Source organism: Aureobasidium pullulans (assembly GCF_000721785.1).
Source record: "Aureobasidium pullulans EXF-150 unplaced genomic scaffold scaffold_21, whole genome shotgun sequence".
Classification (NCBI taxonomy): Eukaryota; Fungi; Ascomycota; class Dothideomycetes; order Dothideales; family Saccotheciaceae; genus Aureobasidium; species Aureobasidium pullulans.
In genome coordinates, this window is record NW_021941041.1 from 1 (window position 1) to 26,800 (window position 26,800).

The 26,800-nt window shown below is 49.7% G+C and overlaps 10 protein-coding genes across 10 annotated transcripts; 6 read left to right on the plus strand and 4 right to left on the minus strand.

The window, feature by feature from the left end:
- Positions 1–499: 499 nt before the first annotated feature.
- M438DRAFT_280546 (uncharacterized protein) lies at positions 500–673 on the plus strand (the record flags this gene model as incomplete). Its single annotated transcript, XM_029901168.1, has 1 exon — positions 500–673. One exon carries the CDS (start codon positions 500–502, stop codon positions 671–673), a length of 174 nt encoding a protein of 57 aa, XP_029757119.1.
- Positions 674–4,080: 3,407 nt separating this feature from the next.
- Positions 4,081–6,536, minus strand: M438DRAFT_325011 (carboxylesterase type B). Its single transcript, XM_029903077.1, has 3 exons — positions 5,863–6,536; positions 4,811–5,811; positions 4,081–4,746 (listed from the first exon to the last, which is right to left on the minus strand). Exons 1-3 carry the CDS (start codon positions 6,072–6,074, stop codon positions 4,139–4,141), a joined length of 1,821 nt encoding a protein of 606 aa, XP_029757120.1. The 5' UTR covers positions 6,075–6,536; the 3' UTR covers positions 4,081–4,138.
- Positions 6,537–6,854: 318 nt separating this feature from the next.
- On the plus strand, positions 6,855–8,405 carry M438DRAFT_384969 (alpha/beta-hydrolase; the record flags this gene model as incomplete). The annotated part of the gene is made up of 3 exons (XM_029908962.1): positions 6,855–7,047; positions 7,099–7,481; positions 7,573–8,405. The coding sequence occupies 3 exons, from the start codon at positions 6,855–6,857 to the stop codon at positions 8,098–8,100; spliced, it is 1,104 nt and encodes a 367-aa protein (XP_029757121.1). The 3' UTR covers positions 8,101–8,405.
- A 3,205-nt stretch (positions 8,406–11,610) lies between these two features.
- Positions 11,611–14,463, plus strand: M438DRAFT_348320 (uncharacterized protein). Its single transcript, XM_029906117.1, has one exon. It carries the CDS (start codon positions 11,678–11,680, stop codon positions 14,402–14,404), a length of 2,727 nt encoding a protein of 908 aa, XP_029757122.1. The 5' UTR covers positions 11,611–11,677; the 3' UTR covers positions 14,405–14,463.
- Positions 14,462–18,556, minus strand: M438DRAFT_348321 (TPR-like protein). Its single transcript, XM_029906118.1, has one exon. The coding sequence runs from the start codon at positions 18,423–18,425 to the stop codon at positions 14,715–14,717; it is 3,711 nt and encodes a 1,236-aa protein (XP_029757123.1). The 5' UTR covers positions 18,426–18,556; the 3' UTR covers positions 14,462–14,714.
- Positions 18,557–18,780: 224 nt separating this feature from the next.
- M438DRAFT_368119 (uncharacterized protein) lies at positions 18,781–19,407 on the minus strand. The gene is made up of 2 exons (XM_029908020.1): positions 19,156–19,407; positions 18,781–19,098 (listed from the first exon to the last, which is right to left on the minus strand). Exons 1-2 carry the CDS (start codon positions 19,390–19,392, stop codon positions 18,994–18,996), a joined length of 342 nt encoding a protein of 113 aa, XP_029757124.1. The 5' UTR covers positions 19,393–19,407; the 3' UTR covers positions 18,781–18,993.
- A 168-nt stretch (positions 19,408–19,575) lies between these two features.
- M438DRAFT_338327 (uncharacterized protein) lies at positions 19,576–20,257 on the plus strand (the record flags this gene model as incomplete). The annotated part of the gene is made up of 2 exons (XM_029904105.1): positions 19,576–19,823; positions 19,894–20,257. 2 exons carry the CDS (start codon positions 19,576–19,578, stop codon positions 20,255–20,257), a joined length of 612 nt encoding a protein of 203 aa, XP_029757125.1.
- Positions 20,258–20,333: 76 nt separating this feature from the next.
- M438DRAFT_358264 (uncharacterized protein) lies at positions 20,334–20,917 on the minus strand (the record flags this gene model as incomplete). Its single annotated transcript, XM_029907248.1, has 2 exons — positions 20,334–20,623; positions 20,683–20,917. The coding sequence occupies 2 exons, from the start codon at positions 20,915–20,917 to the stop codon at positions 20,334–20,336; spliced, it is 525 nt and encodes a 174-aa protein (XP_029757126.1).
- A 530-nt stretch (positions 20,918–21,447) lies between these two features.
- On the plus strand, positions 21,448–23,409 carry M438DRAFT_303083 (asparaginyl-tRNA synthetase). Its single transcript, XM_029902148.1, has 3 exons — positions 21,448–21,766; positions 21,828–21,948; positions 22,003–23,409. Exons 1-3 carry the CDS (start codon positions 21,504–21,506, stop codon positions 23,206–23,208), a joined length of 1,590 nt encoding a protein of 529 aa, XP_029757127.1. The 5' UTR covers positions 21,448–21,503; the 3' UTR covers positions 23,209–23,409.
- Positions 23,410–24,253: 844 nt separating this feature from the next.
- On the plus strand, positions 24,254–25,483 carry M438DRAFT_280566 (mitochondrial carrier; the record flags this gene model as incomplete). The annotated part of the gene is made up of 6 exons (XM_029901170.1): positions 24,254–24,303; positions 24,368–24,473; positions 24,537–24,759; positions 24,818–24,874; positions 24,930–25,374; positions 25,429–25,483. 6 exons carry the CDS (start codon positions 24,254–24,256, stop codon positions 25,481–25,483), a joined length of 936 nt encoding a protein of 311 aa, XP_029757128.1.
- Positions 25,484–26,800: the final 1,317 nt, after the last annotated feature.

The window sequence follows — 26,800 nt, forward strand, 5'->3', positions numbered from 1 at the left end:
AAACAATAAGGCCTACTTATATCATTCCTAGGCGCCCTAACGCTAGAAAACGGTGTCATCTCGAGATAGACCGGCACTAACACTAGAGGTTATACCTTCGCTTCGTTAAGAAATAATGACGACTAGAGCAAAGCTAGCTTTAGAGCAGCTACCTTATTTAACCTCTTAGACTAGCCTCGTATACGATGTCCGCATGCGGTTCTATATAGAGGTCCGCCTAGAAGTTAACTAGGGCGTGCATCTAGAAGACCTACGGCGGATCTACGCGATATATAAAGAACTAGTTAATACGGGCTTAGTCGACGATCTAAGCATAGTTAGTCTAGCGCCCTCGGTACTTATAAGAATCCCGACGAGATTCGTTACTAAATAGGAGGTCTACGCGGTGCACTCGGAGCGACATTAGGAGTTCGTTATTAGTCTAGAACTTTAGGACAACGAAGATCTTTATAACGGCGGTTCTTAAATAGATAGTATCTATCTATCTAAGAACTCCCTAATGTACGTAAGGCTATCGGCTAGAGGTGCGATCGAGGCTTGTCGGGGTATTCTTAATAGTTATGTTAAGAACGCGATTATAGTAATCCGACCTCCCGGTTACTATGCCGAACATGACGAACTAATAGGCTTCTATCTATTTAACAATGTACCTATCGCCGTTAAAGCCTACTAGAACGAGTTTAAAGACACATGTCGTAAAGTCCTTATTCTCGACTAGGATATATATTATAGTAACGGCGTATAACAGGCATTCTATAACGACCCTAACGTGCTATATATCTCCCTTTATGTCCACTAAGGGGGCAAATTCTACCCTACTAGACTAAAGGGTGACCATCTTTACTATAGTAAAGGGCCTAGCCTAGGCAAGAACATTAATATTCCCTAGAGAATAGTAGGCATGACGGACGTAGATTATGTGCTCGCTTTCTAGAAGATTGTAATGCTAATTGTATAGGACTTCGATCCGGATCTAGTTATCGTTTCTGCCGGGTTTAATGTAGCAGAGGGTGATGTGCCTTCTATAGCCGCCTTAACCGTCTTTATTAATAATCGTCGAGAAGGTTTACTGCATGTAAACATGTCTTTTATAAGGCAATTATTACTGTTAGTCAACTTAAGACTAAGTCATAAAAACCCGAGCTTTTAATGGTTTAGGTCCTTCCCTATTACATTAACATTAACATTAACATTAATTGTAGAACTTCTCGGATCTATAACTAGCCTTCCCTTATACTTGCACCTTACTTAATACTCCTACATTACAAGACACCGACTTGCTCTTGTTCTCTTTACATTATCTATAAGCGGCGCGCATCTTATTAACTNCTATAAGTCCTCGTAGCTACGGGTATTAATAAGCCCGCCTACAAGGATTGCCTTACGGACAATAGGATTAAATCTTACGCCTTTATGCGAAAGCTATAGCATAAAGAGCATTTCTCGAGCATAGTTAGTACCTCTAGTACTAAGGCACTGTACGATCGACCGGTTGTAATAGCGCTTAACCTAGCCGATGTCGCTATACTTGNAAGCATAGAGCATGTTTTTAATTAGCATAACGTCCTAGAGAAAACGTACAAGTAGGAGAAATTCTTTATCCTAAGGAGGTTCGTCTAAGTTAGGGTTTACTGCTACATAATTGTTGCCGTAGGCCTATAAAGCAAATGCAGTATTATAGATTAATATAATATACCTTGCAACATCGTAAGGCTAACGACTCTTTAGGTAGGCTTCGACTTAAGAAAGGTTAGTTATATCTACACCTTCTTCTTTAAGCTAGACGAATAGAAGGGCTGTAATACGAGCTTCCTAGGCCTAGAACACTACCTCTTTAAGTTCGTAAAAAGGTGCTTATTCTAACGGCACTTTTTTGATCTTCCGATACTACATGTTATAGGCAAGGCTAGCGGTAACAGGATTGTTAACAGGACCTATGTATGATTTCTAAATGGCCTAAAGCCGGTTCTGCGCCTAATGGAAGATAGAAACGATTAGCTATAACCACTTCTAACGCTCGAAGTCGGACTTATTATCCTCTCTATCTAATTAGACAGAGGTAGACAATTTGACAGTCTTCTAGTCGCCGTAAAGTAACTATAGACGTTCGCTATATCGTGCATCGTCTTCGGGTATAGCAAACTAGTCACGAAATATAGCACTATAGATTGCATTAGTGCCTTTAATCGTGCCCTCGTTAAAATGGAGAGGGGAAAGAGCGTAGTACTCTATCTTTGCTGCTAGAAGGCGTTCGATAAATGGGAAGTCCTAATTCGCTCCTTAAGGGATAGGGCCTTTCTAGCTTACGTATCTAGATATACCAAATGTTTCTTTAAGTGCGTAGGTTATCTAGAACCGACATAATGCCTCCTATTCTCTATCGTTTTTAACCCCTAGTACATGAAGAACATCCTTATACGTAAGCCTCGCCGAGTAATCTATCTAATCCTGCTTTAAGCCTTAGTTAGGAACGAATAGGTTAATATAGACGCGCCCTATAGTAGCTACTTTCTGCTCTAGTTTCGTAGACATTGTCTAGTGCCGCCGACCTTCGGAATAGTTAATGTTGTCGTACTAGATCTACGCCTAGGGATGTTNTCTAAGACGGCGGAGGATTGTCTTCTAACTAGTTAACTCGTAAAACTAAAGCTCGGACTAACACTAATCGCTCGCCTTAGACTCCGCTACAATCTTGTTACGGTCCTCGAGAAGGGTCTAGTAGGAGGCAGCATATCTAATCGAGTAGAGAAATTCCTAGCCTCGCTTAATAAGTCTATAGTGCGCTATGTTATTGCCTACAAGGTGTATAAAGTAATTCGAAGTATTACGAGCGGCTATGTTACATAGGTTACTAATTAGAATTATAACACGCCTTTCCTAGCTCGTTTTTGTGGACTTGCTATAGAAGGGTGCTACAATGGCGGACAAGAAGTCGAATAGCGTATAGTGTGTACTTTTGACGTATTAGATAGCGGTACGAATATCCGGCCGGATCGTATAGTCCTACTTCCTAAAGAAAGGAGAATCGGCTATTAAGGCCTTCATCTCGCTACGAGCTTGCTTAATAGTAATGCCGTCTAGAGGAATGCCGGCCCGGGCAAAGGACTCTTAGATATTAAGAGACTCTAATAGCCGTATATAGACGCGTTTGTTCCACTGCCGTGCGCTTAACACCCTAGGCCCTAGCTCTTCCAGTTTAGCGGTCATACGAAGTACGACGAAGTCCCTAGGACTAAGGTTATGCTGTTTACGAATATAGCGGGTAATGTCGTCCGCTTTCTAACGCGGGCTTAAGTCTAGCCTTCTTTGCTTAATCTAAATAGGCGATTAGACGGAGGAGGGTAGTAAAGTAGGCCCTACCGTCGACGACATAGTAGTATTTGTAAGGACGCGTCGCTAGCCTTAAATTAGTATCGTATGGAAGCGTAGAAGCACAGTATTTCCTTACTAAAGTAACGAGTCGCTACTATTAATAGCGTAGGTAGGAGATAGTAGATAATGTTACTACTAACGAATCGTCTAGTTTACTACGCAAAGACCCCAGGTTTTGGCCTAGACTGCGCAGCAGAATTCCCGAATTCCGGTCACGTGCTGCCAGTCTGGGTGCACTAAGGCAATAGAATGTGTGATAGTCTAGCCAGGGTGATACCCTTAACAACCATTTCTGACCACGAATCATTCATTACTCGACCACCACTGGCTATAATCGATTTCTGATGTCAACCATGGGCTTTAGTTGCTTAAACATAGCGTCTAAAGCCATCTAGAAGCAATTTCTTGTCAGAGGGTGGAGAAAATCGAGAAGATGGTAATCTAAAGTTTCGAGATTTGAGCGGAATACAAAGTATGCACACTGTACACTTGCCCTTTTGGATGAGAAGGCCCGCACAAAGAAGTTGTTATTAGATGATATCTCTCTGCGACCGATGTGATGTTGCTCGATAGTATCGTACATCTCGACAAACTACGTCAGTCACCGCTACGGGGTTGGATATGACAAAACATAGCGCACGGGACAAAAGAAGAGACAAGAGCAACAAGATAAGAAAGTAAGAGTGTCATGATTAAGTACTAGATATTGTCCCGGATTATCCTTCCCATTACTAATTCAAATCATCCTCTCGTCAGATGACCTCTTCTACTCAGGCACGATCTTAGCAACCGCCCTCCAAAAATCACATCTCTGCCCTCTTCCACCTTCCCAATCATAAGCGTTGACAACCTCAAACTCATTGCTAAGCCCAGGTCCCACATACACCGTAGCATTAACACCTTGCACGATATTCGAGCTGACCTCTTGCCCACCAGTTTGGTTAAGATTAACCTGCAGAGGATTCCAAACATTGAATTGCGGGAAATTGACAGCAGCTTGACCGCCCTCTCCTGCGACATTGGTGGGGATGGAGGGGTTGTCGTTGATGACGAATTGGCCCCAGATGGACATGAATGCGGCTTCGAAGGCTGGACCTTGAGTGGGGGCGGCGGGACCGAAGTAGCCTGATACATCGGCGCCGTGTTGAGCGGCGGGGACGGAGTATTGGTAGCGGAAAGAGGTTCTGTCGCCGCCGGTGTAGGATTCGGCCATCCAGTAGGAGGGGCAGACGAAGGTGGTCTCGGCGTAGATGTTGTTGGCGCGTTGTTGTTGGCCTGTGGCTACGGAGGAAACGTTGATAGCAGTAGGGCCAGAGTCGCCTGTTGTTGCAAAGTCGACGGCAGAAGGAGAGTCTGTTGCGTTGGAGCTGGGGTCTATAGTATCATCAGTATGTGATCAAGGAAGAGAAAAGTCTGGTAGGGAGAGTGCAAAACTTACAGTAGCGAAGGATTCTGGCGATATCATCGTTGGAGAAGAGAGGGAAGGTAAGTTCGAGCCAAGCCACGAGATCGGCCTCGGTGTCGATATCTTGAGGAACGAAGAGAGGGCCCTCGTTTGCATTGTTGCCGACAAGAAGGTTCTGACCGTTGACCTTCTTCTCGAGAAGTTGTTGGCTAGGCACATCTTGGATAAAGACGCCATCTGTGACAGGCAAGAAGCCCCAAGTACCGAATGTGCCTGTAGTGGAGACATTGAAACTGGCGTATTGTAGGGTATCGGTGTCTTGGTTGACCAAGCATTCGAAGATGGTGCGAGATGAAGATCCATAAGGTGTGTTGGGCATGCAGTTTGCAAGACCTGCAAAGGCGTAGTAGGATTGCGAGGGCACCCAATCCTTGTATCCGTATTGCATGGGCAGGTAAGGAGAAGCCGCAATGGCGTTCTTGAACAACGAGGTGCCCAAAGTACCGCCATAAGCCATGGTCTGCAGCATGACAGCACCACCACCAGCAGATTCACCAGAGATGGTTACAGAGCGGGGGTCTCCACCGAAAGAAGAGATGTAGGATTGCACCCACTGGAGAGCGAAAGTTTGATCCAAGATTCCAGCATTGACCGAGCCGAAGCGGTCGACTTCATCAGAAGACAAGAAACCGAAAGCACCGAGACGGTACTGGATAGCTACAGCAATGAAAGAGTTGTTGTTAGTGTTGATTATGGCTTGCATATCCTGTTGGCCGTTTCCAAGTCCATAGCCACCACCGTGGATCCAGACAAGTACAGGGAGATTGGTTGCATTCTCCGGAGCATAGACGTTAAGGAACAGACAATCCTCATCTGAGAGCATGCTCGCACCAGTTCTTCCGTAAGCGTTGAAAGAAGATTGGGGGCACTGAGGCGCGAAAGCATTGGCTTGGATGGTCTGCGAACGGTTCTCTGCAGGAACTTGAGGTGCTTGCCAGCGCAATGATCCAGTCGGTGGTGCAGCAAATCGGATGCTGAAGTGTTCAATCAGTATTTTGATCAACAACATGTATGAGATGACTTACCCTCGCCAGATGTTGATGCCTGTAGTCTGGTTGCTGTAGCCTTCGTAAACTTCATATCCCAAGTCGACCTCGAGACCACTGCTGCTGGTAGCATTCGTGGACTGTCTCTTGGCCTTGACATGTTCGAAGGGTTGAGAAACCGGAACAGCGGCACTTGCAGCCAAAGAGGCTGCACCAAGGAGGGCGCCAACAAGGGTAGAGAAGGAAGGCATCGTGAACGATAGTAAGGAAGAACCACTAACCTTCCATCTTCTGGGAAATATCCAGCCTACTTATACTCCATCATGTTCCGGAAAGCAATAGCCCGGATCGCGATGAGGCTACCCCGCCGGTAAGCTCTATTGATCCGTTGCATGAGCATTAGTATGTGATAGCCGTGAGATCTGCCCGCATCGCTATACGAAGCAGACGGAACATGCGGAGACATGAATGGAAGACGGCACACCACAGCATCCGACCATGCACCCCAGCCTGAAGCCTAAGCAAGGCATCGACGTGGACAACGGGCACCAGCCATCATGTAGCCATACCGCCAGCCATCTGAGACATTTGCAAGAAGAGAGTTCGTCAACCCTCGGGTAAGAAGAAGCATGCTGTGGCCATACCAGCTTCGGGTCCATGTGTCCGCGGTCAACAAATTACCGCGAACGAAATGCAAAGTCCATGCTCCTGTCATCGGCCGACGACAGGGGAGCTTCTGCTTGATAATCAGGAACATGAACCCATGCTGAGGTGCAGCATCGCAGAAAGCACCAACCCGTCACCACGTCATGACTGCCGCTTCCCCCACTTCCCCAGCTTTTGGCGGTCGACAAACAACATGGCGGGGCCGCTATACAAACCTTGCTGACCGAGCATTCGTATCTGGTATCACTATCTCCGAGACGCGTTCCTTCCTCAGGCAGCAGTAGTACGACTATTCTTGAAGCCGGTGAGTTGCTCTTGGAAACCTAAACAGATTCGCATCAAACCATCCACAACAGATAGCCATCATGCCAGATTCTAATGCCATCTATCCTTTCCACCTCTCAATACCCCAATCCGAACTCGATGACTTACAAACGCGTCTCCGGCTCACCCGCTGGCCGGACAAGGAGACCGTCTCAGACGACTCCCAAGGCGTACCCCTCGCAACTATGAAAGAACTCTGCTTGTACTGGCAAAACGAATACAACTGGCGCAAATGTGAAGACCTTCTAAACTCATACCCCCAATTCACGACAACCATCGATGGAGTAGAGATATACTTTCTACACATACGGTCAAAACATGAGAATGCTTTGCCTATGCTCTTGACACATGGTTGGCCAGGCTCTGTATTGGAGTTCAGACATGTGATTGATAAACTCATTGATCCAGAGGTTCCCAAGGCTGCTTTCCATCTCATCATCCCAGCATTGCCAGGCTATGCGTTCTCTGGAAAGCCGACAGAGACAGGATGGGGTATCCAACGAACAGCAAAAGCTTGGGTGGAGTTGATGTCAAGACTAGGATATACAGAAGCCTCCTGGGTAGCCCAAGGCGGCGACTGGGGCGCCCACATCTCAGCCTGCTTAGGCAACATGGCACCAAAAGGACTAAAAGCCATACATCTAAACTCCATATTTCTAGAACCAAAGGTATGCCCCCTTCTACCACTCCTCCACCCTTACCCTCAACCCAGACCCAATCTCACCAAAAGACATCCATGCTAAACACCTCCATCTACAGAAAGAAATCCTCACCCCAACCAAAAACAAAGCAGGCGAAAACCGCGCAATGGACTTCGACGCCCACAGAGACGTCCACCACTACGGCTACTACACGCAACAAAAAACCCGCCCCCAAACCCTCGGCTACGGTCTCGCCTCCTCCCCCATAGCCCAAGCATCCTGGATCTACGAAAAACTGCTCTCCTGGTCCGATCACAAGCCCTCCTCTGCATCATCCCCTCCATTCACCACCGACGAAATCCTAGATAACATATCACTGTATTGGTTTTCCAACAGCGCCACCTCCTCCGCGCGTTTCTACTTCGAATGCGAATTCGACAGTACGGCGTGGGAGATAAAGTTGCCGGTGGGAGTGAGTTGGTTTCCGGGGGATACGGCGTATGGACCTAGGGAATGGTGTGAGAGATATTATAGAGATATCGTGCATTGGAGGGAGATGGAGAGGGGTGGGCATTTTGCTGCGTGGGAGGTGCCGGATCTGTTTGTTGCCGAAGTGCGTGAGTGGAGGGGGAAGATTGAGGGATAGAGGGATAGAGGCGTGGTTGGGCATGTGGATATGAGGTTATGAGTTATGATTTATGGTGAAGGTTGACTGGATGTCATGTAGAAGATGTTGATGATGGTAGATCAGGACTTTGGCGTTTCCATCTCCTGCTATAGGAAGCTTTGCCTCAGCATTCAGTATCATCGAGACGCGTGCTTGAGCTATGGGAGGAAGACGTGAACAACCATGTATTCCGGTCTGGTCACCAGGCTTCAATGTATCGGCAGCGGAGTGGGGTAAGGTAGGATTCAAGTGCACTTAACCGACTGTCATTTCACGTCGAGAACTCACAATTATGCTGTTCAGGCTTTACGAAACGAGAGGCAGGAGGCAAGCAGCAGGTAAGACATAGCAAAACCGATAGTGTAAAGAATGATCAAATCAATTATTGATGCGAATAGGGATATATCTCCTCGTCTTTCTAGAGCGATTTGCTCTGCCTTAGCAACCTCCCGTTCGTCTTCTCATAAACTTCGCTAGCAGCAACCAGGATAAGTCTATCCAATAAGCTACCATGCAGCAATAGCTGGTCAAAACATGGTATCGCCCCATTCTTTGTCGAGTACAATCTATGCAGACCCGTTGGGGAGGTTGGGCATGGGAGCTTGCGGTGCTGCAGGACTGCCTCCCATGGGAGCTGTCTGTGCCGCCATCCTAGCTTGCGGCTGCATGGCCAGAGCTGCACGTTGCCTTTCCATCATCAGACTCTGCTGCTCGGCAGTGAGTGTGCTGTGAAACCCTGAAGGCCCTACTGCTGATGGCGTGTTTGGATTTTGGGGCTGAGCAAAGGTAGGTGTTGCGCGGCCAGACGAAGGCTGTGGCTGTGAGACATAGTTCTGCGGACGTGACTGGTATGTTTGTTGTTGAGCCGGCACAGGTGTATTAGTAGACCCGTAATTGGATCTTCCTTGCCCGTAGGTTTGTGGTGTGTAGGAACCAGCAGCAGGAGTGCCGTTAGCGAAGGTTGATGCAGTAGTGCGTGGCGCAAAGGCAGTTTGAGGAACACTGAAGCCCGGACGTGCAGGATTACTAGGCTGAGGAGTCTGAGCGCTGTATTGCGAGGCATATGTAGGTCGCTGCCCCCCAGGGTAGTATTGTGTCTGACTGAAGGAAGAGCGACCAGCAGCGGTGGTGTTGTAAGTGTTCGGGTAGCTAGGTCGAGGAGCAGTGGCCGGGGCATTGTTGTAGGATTGTGCGGCACCACCACGGAAGTTTGCGATTGGCGTCCTTGTGGCATTGTTGTAGTAGTTCGAGGCGTGGGAACGGTTCGATACAGACGGTGTGCGTCCATATTGCGGAGTCGAGTCTGTCTTCTGAGCGCCCGCATTCGCACTCGCAAGAGCCTGAGTATGCGTGTTGCGAATCATACGAGATAGTGCATCCTCTTCCATGGTTCCACGATACTCCTTGCCCTGAATAACTATGTTTCTTTTGACAGCCAATTCTGCGAACTTCTCGCCATCCAACTTGGCGACGGCATATGGCGGAAGCTGAGAAATCAGTTGAGCTAGCTGTGATCGTAGAGCTCTGTACGTTTCGTTCTCTTCCTTTGAAGGCGCGGTTGATGTGCCGACCATGGCGCTCAGCAATGGGCTGGGGCTTGCCGGGTTTCGTGAGCCAGTGGGAATATACGAGTTGCGAATGCGTTGATGTGATGAAAGTGCTTTCAGAAGGTCGGAAATATCGGCCAGCATTTGCCCCACCTCGCGCTCTTCTTCGTTGATAGTGGATACGACATCGAGGTTGTTAGATTTGAAGGCTTCGTCATCGAATTCTTCAATCGCTTGTTGAATTGCTTCGAGGTCGTCTGCGCCAGAGATGGCAGCAGCGTCTTCTTCGGCAGCTCGCTTGGCCGATTCTTCGAGGTCGGTAGGGAAGGGGGTTTCTTGCAGAGCGGGATCCAGAACGAAATGTTCGTCAAAGCGTCTCTCACCCAATCTGTGCCACCAGACCATGTCCTTCGTTTCCTTAGCCACCAGGGCTTTGGAGTTGTCTTGAGTTGGTGCAAAGTTTGAGTACGCGGCACGGAACAAGGCATTCTCTTGAGCGATGATGTCGGCAGGGGATGCTTCTTCGGCAGGTTTTGGCTGCTCCTGACCGTTGAGGAGACTTTCCCTCCGCCTACGCTTAATCGCAGAGGCCGACTCCTTTGTCTCAACAGCACCGTAGCCTACCCATGATCCTACAGTCAAGGGCTGTAATGTGTAGCCAGCTTTGCGCGAAGCTTTTGGAAGTTCACCCTGAGACCATGAGATTGTGGATGATTTGGACGACGAGTGCTTAGTCGGCCTGGGAGGGTTTAGTTGTGGGAGAGTCGCAGGAGGAGCGAACAGGTCGGCAAAGGTAGGGTTTGATTTGCGCTCAACGCGAGCGTCGTCTGCGGATTGAGGAACAAGCTTGGTGGCAGAGAGCATGTTAGGCAGGCCGAGTTCTTCAATGGAAAGACCGGGGCCTTGGATCGAAGCGTCTGTTTGCTGCAAACTCGAGAAGAGCTGTCTGGGTTGGGGAGCATTTCCATACAGACTGAGGACGGTATTTGCGGATTGGTTTGTGATGGGGTCTTCCTCCTCTTTCTTGATGGGCAAAGTGTTGTCCTTTGTTCTTTCGCGTTCAAGACAGCCTTTAACGAGGGAGCGGAATTGTGATAGCTGCTGCATCGAGGCAACGTCTTCGTCGGTCATGCGCTGGCCGTTCTTAAGACGGTCCTTGGCCTTGAAAGGCTCGAAGAGAGAGTCCAGAGCATCATCGAGATCGTGTTCGAACTCATCGAGAGTTAGATAGAGGTTGTGTTGCAGGCGATCGGCGATAGTATTGTGTGAATCATTGTCGGCGAGTTTTGGGCGCTTGGTTGATGGGCCGTCGGTCTGGGTGAGTCGCGACGCGTTGGGTAACGGCAGCTGCAATACCGATGGCGAAGGATCATTTCTAGCGGTACGGTCAGCATGGCGGAACAGCGACGATGTCGGATAGACGCGACGAACTTCTGGAGGAGCTCTTGAAGGTCCTGGAACAAATGGGCTGATGGTTGTGCTTCTTTCGTCTTCTCCGACTCGGCGCGCTTTCGTTTCAAGCCTGTGGGTGAAGATTCGAAAGATGTGGGTTGCTGTTCTTTGACGGCGTCGCCATTGCTGAGGCTGGCGGTAGTCATGATGGTGGTTAATGTCGTCCCCGCGTCAGTGTCGCAAAAGTCGCAGTGAGGGAAGACGCGTTGTGCTTTGGATTGGCGACTGCCCCAGCTTTTGGCAGAATGCTGAAATGCAACAATCTTCCTCTTCGCTTCCTATTGTCGCCAAGGTTCAATGGACAAGGTCAATAGACGCAGCAACTCGATGAAATAGACAATAGATAATCATTCCTTCCGTGACCTGACCCAACCCAACTCACTCTACCCAGACGTGGCCCTTGCGTACAGCGGCTCCTGCCGGAGCCCTTCCGCTTCCGCTTTCGCTTTCCGTATTTGCTTTGTTTGCACCAACTTTCCGTCGCTCTCCAGAAATTGCATCGTGAGACGTGGAGCTACATGTCCATGACAGCAGAGCTCTTGCGCACGACCTGATGAATGCCAGTTGTTGGTGTTCTGTCCCTCGCTAGACGGGCCCAACATGTTACGAGAAGTCCCCATGTCCGTTCCTGCCCAATTGGCAATAACGCTCGTCACTTCATCGACAACTCGGTCCATCGCTCCTTCTCCCAATCGACCCATTTGAAGAGCGATTACCTTCCTGCAGACAAGCAGGAGTCCTTCCTTCGCAACATCGTCACCGACTCTTCCCAAACTCGCCATGTCGCTCGCCATTGGTATCAACCACACCAAGACAAAGTTGAATATCGACCATGGCATCTCTCCTTGAGTCCCAAACATGGTGCCTTGAAGGCCATTCTGGATCAAAGACTCCAACGACTGGCCGAGTCGGAATCCTCTAACGTCACAACCCTCCCTCAAACTGCGCAAGATGAGGAAGCCATACAATCTCTAGGCTACGAACAGGATCGTGTCGACTACTACACCAACATTCTTTCCTCCAAAGACTCGCTGTTCGCTGCACGCCTGCTGACTTCGGCCCATGCCCCTCCTTTCTTCGTCTACAAGGACTTTCTCGCCCGTCCTCACATCCGTCCCGAAGCTCTTCGTCTCCTTCTAGACTATCTACCGGCTTGGGAAGCTGGAGACTTGTTGAACGGCCGTGTGCCGAATCTAGTCTATTGCGTCTTCGAGAGCTTTTTGCATCATTGTCGCCGAGTCTGGCCCAATGCGATGCCCGTCATGGCCACCTACTTGACCCAGCACCTATGCCTGTCGGACAAAGACCTGCTTCACATCCAGGAGAATGGCACAGCCCCCGAGTCCATCTCGCGGTTGACGTCCCAATACAACAATGCTTTGCGTCTGCTCGCTAGACCTTCGCACATCTCCCCTTTCAAGAACTCCCGCTTTCAAGAGGCTGCTCAAGCCATCATTCTAAGACACATGGCTGATCATACCCCTCCTCTTGTCATCAACAGGCTAGGCTATCGCGCTGTCGCACGCGTTCAACTAGCCGCAAAAAAGACGCCACAGGAGCAAGAGTGGGCCAGACTCAAGTCGCCTTCTTGGCCGCCATGGAAAGAGGATCGCACAGGCATGGACGCTCATATCGGTCTAGAGTACGGCGTTAGTCGTGCCCACCAGATCTTGCTCAGGATGCAGGAGGCTGGTTACCCAATGAAGGACTGGGAGCAAGTTGCCATGATCTATGCCGGCTGGGATACCGATCGCAGTCCCACGATCCAGAAGAGAATCTTCCTAGACGACCTGCCAAAAGCCAAGCTTATAACAAACCTCTGGATTGCGCGAATCAAAACAACTCGCACGACTCAGCAAGCATGGGCTTGTTTCTTGGCTTATCAGGATGAGCATCTTCCATCTAACGATCGCATCTATCACGCAATGTTTGAAGTCTTGATACAGGAACGCAAGAGAAACATGATGGGCTCAGAAAACATTGGGCATGAGATCGATGATGACGGAGCCAGTCCTTTGTATCCTGGTGATACACAGGAAATTGGTTCGCCTCCCTCGTCAGCCCATCAACTGACTTACATTCGTGCTGAGATACCTTCGATCCAACAGCTGTATGACCACATGCGTGAGGATGGAGAAGCTCTGTCTGATGATACGCTCACTATGCTATTGGAAAGTGCCGAGTCTCTGCAAGAGGGCTTGGCTTATCTCGAGACCGGGGCTCAGCGCTATCGTATTGCTGTGAGCGCTTTGCTGCATGGATCCAAAGATTATCAAGCTTTGCACGTTCTGCCTGACCATCTGTTCACTGCCTACGTACGACTTCTATGCCGCTTTCCTCATACTCCACTTGACACGGAGTTGAAGCTACAATGGCGTTATGGCAGCATAATTAAGACCAACTTCGATCTTCGTCAGCCCCTGGCGCGCGCTCTAAATCTCTTGGTCCAGCAGAAGCGAACGTATCGTCCAGCGTGGAACTCCATCTTCAAAGCATTGGCTCGTAGGACCGCACCAACCCTGGCCTCAAGCTGGCGCTCTCTGCACATACGAGGAGAAGAATCTCTCAGGCTGGAGAATGAATTGTACGACAAGATCTTTGCCTTCAATTTGGCACGACAAGTTACAGAGACTATGTGGGAAAATGATCTCACACTCGATGAAGATGCTCTATTGAGTCTCTGCATCGTGACCGAACATGCAGCAAGCGCAGTCCATGCGGTCTTTCGGGAATATGGACATAAACAGGAGTACGCCTCAGAAGCCACAGCTCGTCTCATCACCCACGCAAACGGTGTATTCCAAGAAGGACCCGACTGGATGAAAGAACGATTCTGGACTCTTGTCGAAGGTGCAAAGGACGCCAGATCTCCCGAATCTCAAAAGCGAAACAGCAAGGTTAAATTGCCTACTTTGTATACCATTCCTCGCCCTGCTCTGCTGCATGCGTATATTCGTGCTCTGGGACTACTTCGAGACTACAATGGCCTGGAGGAATTGGTCCACTGGATGACCGAGCATAGAGCTGAACTTGCCGAGCGCCGCGCCATGGATCGCAGGGGTGACATCTTGATGAGAAGAGCCTTGACCGCATTACGTGTGTTCTTGGAAGACAAGTGGGAGCCGTCAAGACCTGGGGAAGAAGAGGGAGAGTTTGTGTCTGTAGCTCTGCCGGAGCAGGTAGAGGATATCGCAACAATGGTAGACGGAGTCGAAGATTGGGGTGGCTGGCCGTCTGAGGAAGACGCAACTATGTATGTGGAACGAGGTCATGATGTCTGGTAGGATAGAAGGTTGAAGAATGTACATATATATTCGATTCTTGTAGATACATCATTCTGGAGGTGCGATTGTGGTATGTAAGAGTAAAGTCAATATTGGGACTGTTCAATCTGCAAAGTCATGTTCGTATTGTACAAATGTTCGAAAGAGGTATACTGCCTCGAGATGCTCCTTTTGCAAAGCCAACCTCAACGCCTTGTAAAGCAGCAAAGAAGCAACTACCCTTGAAACTCCATTGCTCTTGCCGAAACCTCCTCTATCCTTCCCTCGAACTGCCTGAAAAGCGACCAGCAAAACAACCAGTCAAGACCTCTCACATGACCAACCACTTCTCCGCCACCTTCCTAGCAGCCTTTTCATTATTATTCATGGCCAAAATCTGCATCAATGCAAAAGCAGCCTCTTGTGTAAATTCCTCTGCGTCAACCTCTTCTTCTTCCTCTTCCTCGTCCTCATCATCATCACTTTCCTCTCTTCTGACCCTTCCTCCTTCTCTGAGTCTTGCTGTTTCCTTGGCTCTTTCCTTCGCTTCCGCTCTGACTTCCTCAGCCATAGCGAGAGCCTTTTCATACTCCGGAACAGCCAAATGCATAATCCCCAAAAGATGCCACGAACGCCCAACATTATAAATAGCTTCCTGCTGATGAATTTTGCTCCCACTCTCACGTCTGAGCTCGACATATCTTTGCAAAAACGCAATGCCCTGGTAAATCTGCCAATGCCTGTTTTCAGACTGTCTCTTCATGCCCATTTGAAGGTATGCGGTTGCGATGCATAGGTTGACGACGATATTGTTGGGGTCGAGGGTGAGGACGCGGAAATAGTAGTTTAGCGCTGATGTCCAGGATTGCGCTGCTGCCATTATGTGGCCGTAGAGGGAGAGGACGCCGGCGTCGAGGTCGGGGAGGTCGTGGGGGTTGGCGTCGCGTTTGCCGGCTTGTGTGTATGAGCTTCTTTCTTGACCGGTGAAGGCGTAGATGGCTCTGGATTCTGGGTCGAGCAGTGCGTAATCCAGTGCTTTTACTTGACGCAGGATGAATTTTTGGGTGGGACCAGAGTTGAACCAGTTACTATAGCCTGCGAAAAGTCTATTGACACCGGCAAATAATTGATATGCAGCTCCGCTGTGAGGCCATTCTGTGATGAAGAAGCGGCCCACCTCGCAGACTTTTTGCTCGTCGTTGAGGAGAAGAGCGCAAGCCATCCAAGTCGCGTGGATTTGTGTCTTGTGTTGCAGGTTATGGTAGAAGACAGTACAACTCCACGCAGAGGTGAGGATCTCGTAGCATTTTTCGCGATCGGCGGTGGATTTAGCAATGAGCAAAGCGTATTCGCAGAATATGTCTAGCCACTCTGTAAACTTGATATCGTGGAAGTTGTCAGGTATGCTTTCATCAGGAACCTCGTCGTCGATGTCCATGTCATTGTCGTTGGTGATGCGTTTTTTCATCGCTTCCATTTCTGCAATGAGTGAGGATTTGGCATTCCGTCCATATCCGGTGAACTTGATATGTTTATCACGACCCGGGTAGAAGGCGCGGACGGTTTTGAAGTCATCCATCATTTCCTGTGCGGCTTCAAAGTAAGTCTGGAGAGAGTCTTCATCTTCATCGAGAGTTTCTCTGGCCGAATTGACAAGGACATGGTTGGCCTTGATACGCTGATCTTGTTGTTGAAGTCGTTCGTAGGTTTGAGAAACTCTGGGTTTGGGTGCGTCGCGCTTCTTTTTGGCAGGACGGCCGCGTTTTCCTGGGCGGAAGGCGGCGATGGAATCTTCTTCTTCATCTGAGATCTCATCATCGTCATCTTCTTCTTGGCCTTCGTCTTGGTAGTCGCCGTCTTCGCCGTCTTCAGGCATGGGACCGAGGGAGTAGTGTCTGGAAACTGGGCCTGCTACTCTTCCAACAGGCGCGGGTTGATCAGGTCGAGGCATGAGAGGAGCAAGAGCTCGTGGTGGAGGTGGCTTATCCACTGTGATCTTCGCCTTCTTGACTGCATCACTACGGCCAAGTCTGATGACCTCGTGAACCAGCGGCACAGCTTCTGCCATTCTCTGCTCTGCTTCATAAAGTTTCGCCAATGCAATACGGGATTTGATATCTTCCGGATCGTTGTCGACGATAAACTTCCAGCATGATTCGGCGTCTGCGTTGCGACTAAACATCATGTAACAGTCTGCGAGTTTCATGTAGTAGTCATGATCGCAAGCCTCAGGAACTGATCTGATAGGCTCATAGAAGAGTATGGCCTCTGCATAGTAGGTCTGCTCGATCAAGCCCTCAGCAACATCTCTGAACAGATCGTAGTATTCTGAGACGGTGTCTTTGAGGTCCAGTAGGTATTGAAAGTGGCGCATTGCCTCTGGAAGATCTGCCCTACTGATCTTGACGCGGAAGAGACCAAGCTTGACTCGCAGCTCAAGAGGAAGACCTTCGCCGTACATCTGCTTTTGTCCAGCGAAGCGACTGTACTTGAACTCCTGGATTTGGATTCTGCGAGGTACATCATCGTTGTCAAACTCTCTGTCATCTCCTGTCACGCTATCCCAGAAGGTGTCTTCCTTTCTGCCAAGCAACCATCGTGAAAGCTTCTTGAGATGAAAGGCCGCTTGTGCAGGGTTCTCACACTTCTCCACCAGATCGAGGTAGACGTTGAGATGGGACCATTGTGTCTCTGGTACACCGAGCGATCTGCCCTTGAAGTAGAAGTTGATTGCAACATCGTAGGCATCCTTTGCTCGTCTGATTTCCGGCAGACTGGCGGAGTAGGCGCACAAGTCGGCGTATTGTTTGACAATGTTGAGGTCGTGGGGTTTCTGGCGGACCATCATCTTTGCCTCTCCTCTCGCTCTCGCAGGTTGGTCGGACTCCAGAAGCAGGTTGAGCTTTTCGCGACGGGCATCATAGTCATCGGGGTCGAGCTTGATCGCCCATGCGAAGCAGTAGATGGCTTGCTCCAGCACAGAAGGTGTACGACTCTCGCCGGCCAGCTCCAGCGTACGCTCAGCAACGGTCCACCAAAGACCCGGGTCTCGTCTTGTGTGAGCACCGTGCAAAAGCACAGTAAGCGAATCTTGGTCTTTGCCTTGTGCCAGAAGAATCTCGGATAGCAGACTGTGAGCGGCGAAAATTTCAGGATTGGCCTTAACAGCATCGCGAGCGTAGTCTGCAGCGACTTGAAAGTTGTTGTTGAGGAAAGCCTGGGTGGCCATCGATTGCAATCGCTTGAACTCTGGATCAGGCTCTGCGACAGTGTTTCTTTTGTCGCCATTCTTGCGTCGACCTTCTCCACGTGGAACAACATTCCCTCTGCCTCGACCACGGCCCCGACCTCTGCCACGAGCCATCTTGGGATCGTGCTCTGTTCCTTTGATAGCCCATTTCCAGCCACGTCGACGTCCTGTGCCTGCACCACGCGCACGACCACGACCTCTTCCACGGCCACGCGCAGAGCCTGCCGCGATTTCTTCATCAAGGATATCTTTCAGAAGGTCGGAGTTGATGGACATGTCGTCTGAGCTGTCTCCATTTCCGTCAGACATGGCAAAGTCGGGGTCGATTCGGGGATTGTCTCTAGCGTCCAAGAGTTCGCGCTCGACACTGTTAAGACGACTGCGATGGACTGCAGGATCCTCTCCTTCGAATTCGTCTTCATAGATAATATCGTCGCCATCATCGAATTGGTTGTTGTTGTGAAAGTCGACATGGGAGCTTTGCGGGTTGAGGACGAAGTTGAGACCGTATTGCGCCTGGAGAGCACCATAACCATTGCTTGGATCTTCATCGACATCGGATTCCGGGTCCATGTCTTGTCGGGGCATAAAGCCTTCATGCATCAAGGGTTGTGGTCCGCGGGGTATAAAGCCATCATGCATGAGAGGCTGTGGCATGGGAGGATAGTAATCCTCTGCCGGATTACCGTAGGCATAGCTGTAAGGGTCTGTCTGGTGAGAAACCTCAGGATAAGGTGTTACATGATAACCAGAAGCAGGGTCCGGGTAGGAAAGATCGTGTTGGTCGTCCATGATGAAAGGTTCTTTCAGCTTCCGGCAGATTTATCAGAACCTAGTTTCCTTTTGCGTGTGCAGTCCATCAAAGGTTGAGGAGTCCAGTCTGTGGCTTTGATCTGATGATAGCGGAGAATCCGAAAACAATTGTGAGAATGAAAATAAAGAGTCACCGTGATGGTTTGGCGGCGAGATTTCAAGAGACGCGACTGTGGGGTGGAGTGCAAGTCTTGGCAGTGTATCAAGGTGTTCACTTTATTGAAGATGAGAGCAACGGAACACCACTCTTACACAGAAATGAATACAGGTTGATTGGTCCGTGGGGTTCGTTCATTCAGCGTGATATTGGTACAGTATTATTACATATGGTACAGTTTCAGACCGGACTTGTCCTTTCCACGCTCCTTCATTCCGAGTCTTCAACATGTTCCCAGTCATCCTGACTTTTCTTAGAGATCGAACATGATCAAGTAAAAGCACTAGGTCGACTGCAGTGCTGAGTGGAGTGGCGGGTCAGGGCTTAGGCATGAGCTCTAGGGGCGATTATGCGACTTCTTCGAGTGGCGTGTATGATGTTGACGATTGATTACTTCTGCTGGACAGCAATGTCGCTGGCGCCCTCGCCTTGCAGTCTCTTGAGTGTCTGGTCTCTCTGATATTCCATTACTCTTCTCTTCTTGAAGTACTGGACCTGTACTTGGAGTCAGTGAACTGCGGCGAACGGCGGGCAATTGGAGCGGAGACGCACCCAACTTGAGGCACAGTTCTGATCAAACTTGACGGCCTCTTGTGCACAAAGCTTGTCGGCCTTCTCGCCCTCTCTCACACTGTCGATGATGTTGTTCTTGTCGAGGCAGGCAAAGTAGCCGTCGCGAGCCTCCCAGCAGTGGGCGCGCTTTGTGCGGTCGGGCGCAATGAAACCACCATCGGCAGTGGCCTTGGGTGCTTCCGGAGTATTTGACTTGTCTGAACCGAACCAACCCATCTTGTATTTCGTGGTATGCGAATGAAATCAATGGCAAGTTAATCGAAGCCTCGAAGCGGCGAAGTTTGGAGAAGCATCGGCAAGTCGGCATCGACGTCAGCGAGGGATCGCTGTCGCTGCCACCTTCGAAGCTGTCGGACAGTCGATGATCCAAACAATCAACAATAAACTTTCCATCGCAAAATGCCCCGTCGAAGGCGTCCAGCTCGTCCGGGAGCTCTCGCCGACCTTGCGCCAAAACGAATCCTCGCTCAAATCGTCGTCCTTCAACTGTTATACTACGCTGTTGCAGCCGCCTTGATCCTATTCACCACCCTGGTCGCAGGCAGAGATGTCACGGCAGATCTCCTTCTCAGCTGGCGCACTGTCAGGAGTGATGTTACCACAGGATGGATGCTCGGCCTCTGCTGGATGATGGACAGTCTGATCTGGTATGTCACAGACCAACTCCTCCTTCCAGACCTCAAGGCACCAGTGAAGCTAACATATCTGTGCGAACAGTGTCATCTTCCTACTACTCTTCATCGCTCGATCAAAACTCGTCCCTGACTTCGCAATCACCATTCATGTCATCAACCTTATCGTAACTACCTTCTACACAAAAGAGCTACCTACTCAAATCTTCTGGTGGGGCCTACAATTCTGCAGCACTGGACTTATGATTTTCCTTGGTGTCTGGGCCTGCCAGTGGAGAGAACTAAAGCCTATATCCTTTGGAGGGAAAGGAAAACAACCTGCCACCGCCAGCGATCCAGCCGCAGTAGAAGAGGGTGCTGGTTTTGCAAGAGAAGGTAGAGGAGCTGGAAGTGATGGAGCTGGAGTATACGAGATGGTTGGCATGCCTCCCAGAGACCATGCTGCATGATGTTACACGACCGACATGACTTGCTCAACTTTCGAAATTGTCCACACACTCGGCTTTATCGCGCCAACGACACCGCCTAGAAGCACTCGTAGCTTTTGACTTCTCTCCCTTTGAGATGCCACGTGGAATCTGGTCCATCAAACCTGACCACTCTATCCCCTTCCTGGAACGATACAGTCACCTCCATCTCTGCTTGCTTTGCGCCGCGGTCTCGCCCAACGAACTTTCTTTCGCTCGAATCATTACCAGCTGAGATGATACACGTGACTTGCTGCTGCTTATGTCGAGCTGTCACTTCGGTTGAGACACCGAGGACGTTACTGATCCGCGCAGACGTCGGATGCAATGGAAGCACTGGATAATCGCCTGAGTATCATTTACGTCAGCTTTGCTGTTACCCAAGAGCATGAGGATAGGATACTTACGCGTGTATATGCGTTTTCCAAGGGGCAGCCAGACGTGGACCATCTCATCGTCGTCGCTGGCGGTGAACAATAGCTCTGCTGACCTCGGAACGCGATCAAGGTGTTTTGTGGAGGGTTGCGCTGTATGAGGAAGATCAACTGACTTCAATGGCCGTTGATACTCAAAAGCTGGAAGATGTAGAGGAAGCGCACTAGCCAAGTTGCAGGCAAGTAGAAGGAGGAACGGATGTTGCATTGCAGCAATTGGCACTAGGTATTGTCGGAGTAAAGACGAGTGATTATTTGAGACCTACAAATAGGGTCTTGAAGAAGGATTTATGGTTGCACACAAGGCCTGTTCTCATACTCCTTGCCAGAAGGCGCGATCCAGGCTTCCTGCAAGGAATGCACGAACGCTCGTGCATAGTAGCAACACGACACATGTATCTTCTACATGTATCAGCCCTGGTTTAGTACCAGACTCTCTGTCTGAGTACTCGAGTATAGCTTTCGCACATGCTCGTGACCATGATTGTCTTGGTTTGGCGCATTATGCTGCGCTGGCAAGTGTGTAAAAAGCAAGCACCTGGCCAGTTTACGAGCACATAGCACAGATAGCTTGAACCATTCTCATCTACACGAGTAAAGACCAATCCATCAAGACTAGCTCTACAAAAAAATTTAGTACCCGCGTTGATGTGTTTAGAACTGGTATGTATGCCGAGCACAGACCATGGTCTTGCTTTCAATCGAAGACAGACTTGAAAGTCTTCGAGACCACGATCAGAACTCGACTCGATATTTACTTCGACAAGAGTTTATTTTGGATAGACTCCTTCGGAATGAACACATGGCGCGGCCTTAATCACCGCACTCTGCGGGCGAACCTTCCAGTCCGACTTACTTCGACTTTTCATAAACCGGCCAACATCGCATCATTACTAAAGTCGTCTGCCGAAAGCTCGGCGGAATCCTCACCAGAGATTGAAGTCAATGGATATGTGCGGACTATCAGAAAACAGAAGCGCATAGCTTTTGCTGCTGTCGGGGACGGCTCGTCTCTGCAACCAGTCCAGGCTGTCTTGACGCCGGAGCAAGCTTTGTCGTATGTTGAAACCATCTATTTGGACAACTAGGATTATACGTACTAAGAAATGATGCATCAGTTTGTCTACCGGTGATTCCATCAACCTTCGTGGTAAATGGCAAAAGTGTCCTCCAGGCAAAGCTCAAACGCATGAACTGCAAGTAACAGAAGCCACAAGACTGGGATACAACGACGCTACCGTATGTTGCAGTCCTTCTACTCAAACATGATATTGCAACTGACCAATTTTTCAGACAAATCCAATACAGAAGAAGTATCAGAGCCCGGAGTTCCTCAGAACATTACCACATTTACGATCTCGCCTCCCCTTCAACGCACTTGTACTTCATCTCAGATCACAAGTCATTGGCAGCATCACGAATTTCTTCAACAAAGAAGGCTTTGTACAAACGCATCCGCCGATCATCACTTCCTCAGACTGCGAGGGTGCAGGCGAGGTCTTCACAGTATCCTCCAACGCTTCCAAGGACAGCGAACAAAAGTCCGACGACGGCGAAGTCGAGCATTTCTTCAGATCGCCAAAGTACCTCACGGTGTCATCGCAACTACATCTCGAAGCTTTAGCGCAATCTGTCGGAAATGTCTGGACTCTGTCGCCAACCTTCAGAGCTGAAAAGAGTGACACGCCTCGCCATCTCAGCGAATTTTACATGCTAGAAGGCGAGATGACCTTCGTGGATGACGCCAATCAGGTCATGGATGTGATCGAGAACATGCTATCGACCATGGCGAGAGATTTGCAAGGATCTCATACCGTTCAGCAAATATTGCAAGCAAAATCAACACAGACCTCGGAGGAAGCAGCAGAAGAAGGTGCAGTTACAGCAGAAGAGCTCTCACGCCGCTGGCAAGGCATGGCCCAGTCCGACTGGCCACGAATCCAATACGCCCAAGCCATCGAAACACTGGAGGAAGCCATGAAGCAAGGCACAGTCTTCCATTTTACACCATCTTGGGAAGAAGGTCTTCAAGCCGAACATGAACGCTTCCTCGCCGAGCACTTTGGCAAAGGCCAACCCGTTTTTGTTACTGACTACCCGATTGAGCAAAAGCCCTTTTACATGTCAAAGACACCGGGTAGGGACCGCACAGTCGCTTGCTTCGACCTTCTCGTCCCCGATCTTTGCGAATTAATTGGTGGTTCGATGCGTGAGCACGATCTCTCTGCCATCCAAAAAGTCATGCAAGAACGCGGTATGTTACGTACCTTGACACCAGAACAACAAGCCGCTGGCGAGAGCGAGATTCCGGACCACAAGCTCTACGAGGGAAAACATGCAGGCACACTTGACTGGTACTTGGACCTCAGACGCTACGGAAGTGTTCCTCATGGAGGATTTGGATTGGGCTTCGATAGGTTGTTGTGCTATCTGGCTGGTGTGGGTAGTATCAGGGATGTGGTTGCTTTCCCTCGATGGTATGGGCGCTGCGATTGCTAGAACATGGTTATGGGGAGGTTACCTATACGTGATCGATTTCGCATAGAGCATGCCTATCTAGACCCTCTTGTACAGTACGATCTTGCTATTCCCGGACAGAGCCGCGTGGACAATAATCTGCAACCCCTTCCACGAAGGTGATTTGATCTAGGATCCGGTCTCGGAGATGCGGAGGATCAGTCTAAACACTCTTCTCAAAACATGCCCCTAACATGCTCACAAAACCAGGCGATCAGATCTGGTTTCCTTGGTGGTACAGCGGAGGTGTTGGCGGATAGCATTTCCGAAAGCAGCGGTAGCCAGCGACACCGGAGAGCTGGCCTCGCTTGATCGGTTTAAGTTATCTGATTGATAATTTTCTCGTTTAATCTATATTGGCGCGGCATGCATGGTCCTAGTCAGTGATCTCCGCGTCGATTGTTTGGCTGTGTTTAGTATTCTGCATGTACTGTACATTCTTGTGACGAGAAGATGGTGGTGCTAACATGGACAGTAGAGATTAGCAGCGCGAAAGACGGTCATGATGATTAGAAGAAGCTCGGGGTTGCCTCGGTACGATGGAGGGGACTCTCTTCTTTACAAATTCCATGGCTGCTAGCGCGGAGATAGTCGAATAGTTCTCTAGAACAGCCAAAGAAGGTTTCACGGAGACGGGAGTCCCGAGGCTTCAGTCGCTGAAGAGCACCGGTCGTCATACGGCAAATGCCATGTATTGAGCATGCATAGTGGATTGCTCGCTCTCATCTTTTTCCCGGCCAGGCCGTAAAGAACAAGACGACAAGATCTCCTCCTTGTTTTTTGTTTCACTGACAGCGACACACGTATCGTCGAACGAATTCGATCAAGCAGATTGCCTCCCAATTGACGACTCCGGATTCTTGGAATTTACGATTATCGGCGCGTCACCACTAGTAACTTTTGCAAAGCTTCCCAGAGGTCACCGGTTTTGCCGCATACTCTTAGCAGATAGACGCATACAGCCCCCCTCTTCTCTCACGACACGCCCAACCTGGATTCTCAGACTCTCGCCCCTACTATCGGACACATGTCCGTGCAAGAGAAATTGGTCCTCGAGGAGGAGGACAATGAATATGAGTGAGCCTACTCTGCGAAACGCTTCGCGACAAGAACGGGTGAATTGACGAGGATACCTATACAGCTACGAGGGCTTGCCGCCAAACTTCAGTCTGGCAGCCAACATGGCAGCCGGCGCCTTTGCCGGTGTCGCCGAACACTCGGTCATGTACCCCATTGACTTGTTGAAGGTGTGTTGAGAGATACGGGTATCGCAAGGGGAAGAGACGACATGCTGACTTTCCGAATCGCAGACACGAATGCAAGTCATGAGCCCGACGCCCGCGGCCATCTACACCGGTCTCGGAAATGCGATCGCTACTATTTCAAGAGCCGAGGGTTACTTGTCATTATGGAGGGGCTTGTCGAGTGTTATCGTGGGAGCCGGTCCTGCGCACGCCGTCTACTTCGCTACATACGAGGTTGTCAAGCAACAGATGGGTGGAAACGCTGCTGGTCACCACCCTCTTGCAGCAGGTGAGATTTGGATGCTTCAAATGCTCGGCTCAATTTGAGTGCTGACGGATATCTACAGCAACCAGTGGTGCTTGCGCGACCATTGCCAGTGACGCCTTCATGAACCCCTTCGATGGTACGCGACTGATCAATCAACAAATCACATGTCCTCCACTAACAAAGTCCTACAGTCATCAAGCAGCGCATGCAAGTACACGGAAGTGTCTACACATCTCTCACTCAATGCGCACGCTCCGTCTTCCGCAACGAGGGCCTCCGCGCCTTCTACGTCTCATACCCCACCACTCTCGCCATGACCGTCCCTTTCACCGCTCTCCAATTCACCGCCTACGAATCAATCACGAAATTCATGCACCGCCGCCCTGGCTACGACCCCTTGACTCACTGTACTGCTGGAGGTCTCGCCGGTGGTATCGCCGCCGCTGCCACAACTCCCCTCGATGTTATTAAGACTTTGTTGCAAACTAGAGGAAGCTCTACCGATGCCGAGATCAGAAATGCCAAGGGCTTGTTTGACGCTGCTGGTATCATTGCGAGAAGAGATGGCGCAAAGGGTTTCTTCAGGGGCATGAAGGCTAGAGTTGTTACTGCTGCACCTAGCACTGCTATCTGCTGGTATGTTTTCGTCCATTGAGACTATGCGATTGGCAGCTGCTAATCACTTTACAGGTCTGCCTACGAGGTCGCCAAGGCATACTTCATCCGCGCCGAGGAGGCCAAATGACCATGATCACAAATCGTTTCGCGCCCTCAGCATCATCTCGGCTTTTGATTCTTGTTTCCGCGCGTTGACAGGTCCGTTCGATCGCAATCCTTGATTTCTGAAAGAGATGGTGTGTATACTTCTGGAGTTGCGCAATGGCTGTTTCGAGGCTCCAAGGCACCATGGTTCTTTTCTCTGCGGAGTCATCTTTCTTGGAAGATTGAGGCATCTTTCTCGCTTTTCTATTCTCTGGTGCCTCGATCACGTCTACTCTGCGCCGGCTACTCGAGATGTTTGGAGGATGCCTGCGCGAAAGGTCTCGGAATCTGTGTTTCCTTTTCTTGTCACGATTTTGTTCGGGAGTCATGGTGATCTCAAAAGAAAGGTGGTTATGCTGCAACTGAAGGGGAGCGACATGTTTCTAGCCAAAATGTGGCTTTTTGTAGGATTATGAGATGAAGCAGAGATCTGGGTTTGCGTTGTACAGGAAAGAAAGGAGCGAACCATCAAGCAAAAGAAAAAAAAACCATGAAACAGTACAAGGCATCTCTTCTGATCGATTACAGCACATTCGTACGAGTTTCTGACGTGGGATGTTCAGGTGTTCATGGGCTGTGTACGGAGACCGTACTCTTGCACATCGCCCTGCCATCTCCCAGCCTCTCCCGCTCCCACCAAGCAGGTTTTCCGTCTTGCTACATCGCTTTTCTCACCCCTGTGTACCTGCATCTTTCCTCTTTTCTATCATCTTGCATATTCCTTGGTTCACCGGCTCTCAAATCCCATCCTGCAGAAACAGATTCTATTCTTTTCGCAAATCACGTTCTTCGAGGTGCTTAATACCTGCAACCCCGCCAACCAGCCATTCGGGTTCTTGTGCCAAGGATATCAATCGTCACAAACACGCCTTCACTTTTTTACGTCTGACACCCAACGGGAATTTAACGGGCTTTCGAGATAGCCGTTTTGCTTCTTGCTTGCGACTGGAATAAATTGACGCGCCACTCATCGACGCGCATACCCTTCTGCGTTGCCATAAAGCGACGAAAAGTTGCTCGTTGCTGATCATCTTTATCGGCTCGCCTTTCTCACGCCAGCACATCTCACCAGGCTACAAGATCGAGCGGCTTTCACATCCTTGGGGTCAACATTGAAAGACGTCCTCACTTCTGGAAAAATCTCTGGGTTCGAAATTCACATATCGACTTATCGACAAATTCACTTTGATCGCTCACTTCCGTCAACTCACACAGTCACTGGCGCACAACATCTCAGCAGTCGACTTTAATTTCTCTTCAACTTCATCACCTATCCAACACATCAAACCACACAGCAAAA

Excerpts from the sequence above, each read along its gene's own strand:
- M438DRAFT_348320 (XM_029906117.1), top strand. The coding sequence starts at position 11,678 with ATGCCAGTTGTTGGTGTTCTGTCCCTCGCTAGACGGGCCCAACATGTT.
- M438DRAFT_325011 (XM_029903077.1), bottom strand. The coding sequence starts at position 6,074 with ATGCCTTCCTTCTCTACCCTTGTTGGCGCCCTCCTTGGTGCAGCCTCT. Across the intron at positions 5,812-5,862 it reads GGCATCAACATCTGGCGAGG|CATCCGATTTGCTGCACCAC; the intron begins GTAAGTCATCTC and ends TGAACACTTCAG. Across the intron at positions 4,747-4,810 it reads CGCCAGAATCCTTCGCTACT|ACCCCAGCTCCAACGCAACA; the intron begins GTAAGTTTTGCA and ends ATGATACTATAG.
- M438DRAFT_368119 (XM_029908020.1), bottom strand. The coding sequence starts at position 19,392 with ATGGGTTGGTTCGGTTCAGACAAGTCAAATACTCCGGAAGCACCCAAG. Across the intron at positions 19,099-19,155 it reads AGAACTGTGCCTCAAGTTGG|GTCCAGTACTTCAAGAAGAG; the intron begins GTGCGTCTCCGC and ends CTCCAAGTACAG.
- M438DRAFT_303083 (XM_029902148.1), top strand. The coding sequence starts at position 21,504 with ATGAACACATGGCGCGGCCTTAATCACCGCACTCTGCGGGCGAACCTT. Across the intron at positions 21,767-21,827 it reads ACGCCGGAGCAAGCTTTGTC|TTTGTCTACCGGTGATTCCA; the intron begins GTATGTTGAAAC and ends ATGATGCATCAG. Across the intron at positions 21,949-22,002 it reads TGGGATACAACGACGCTACC|ACAAATCCAATACAGAAGAA; the intron begins GTATGTTGCAGT and ends CCAATTTTTCAG.
- M438DRAFT_348321 (XM_029906118.1), bottom strand. The coding sequence starts at position 18,425 with ATGGACGACCAACACGATCTTTCCTACCCGGACCCTGCTTCTGGTTAT.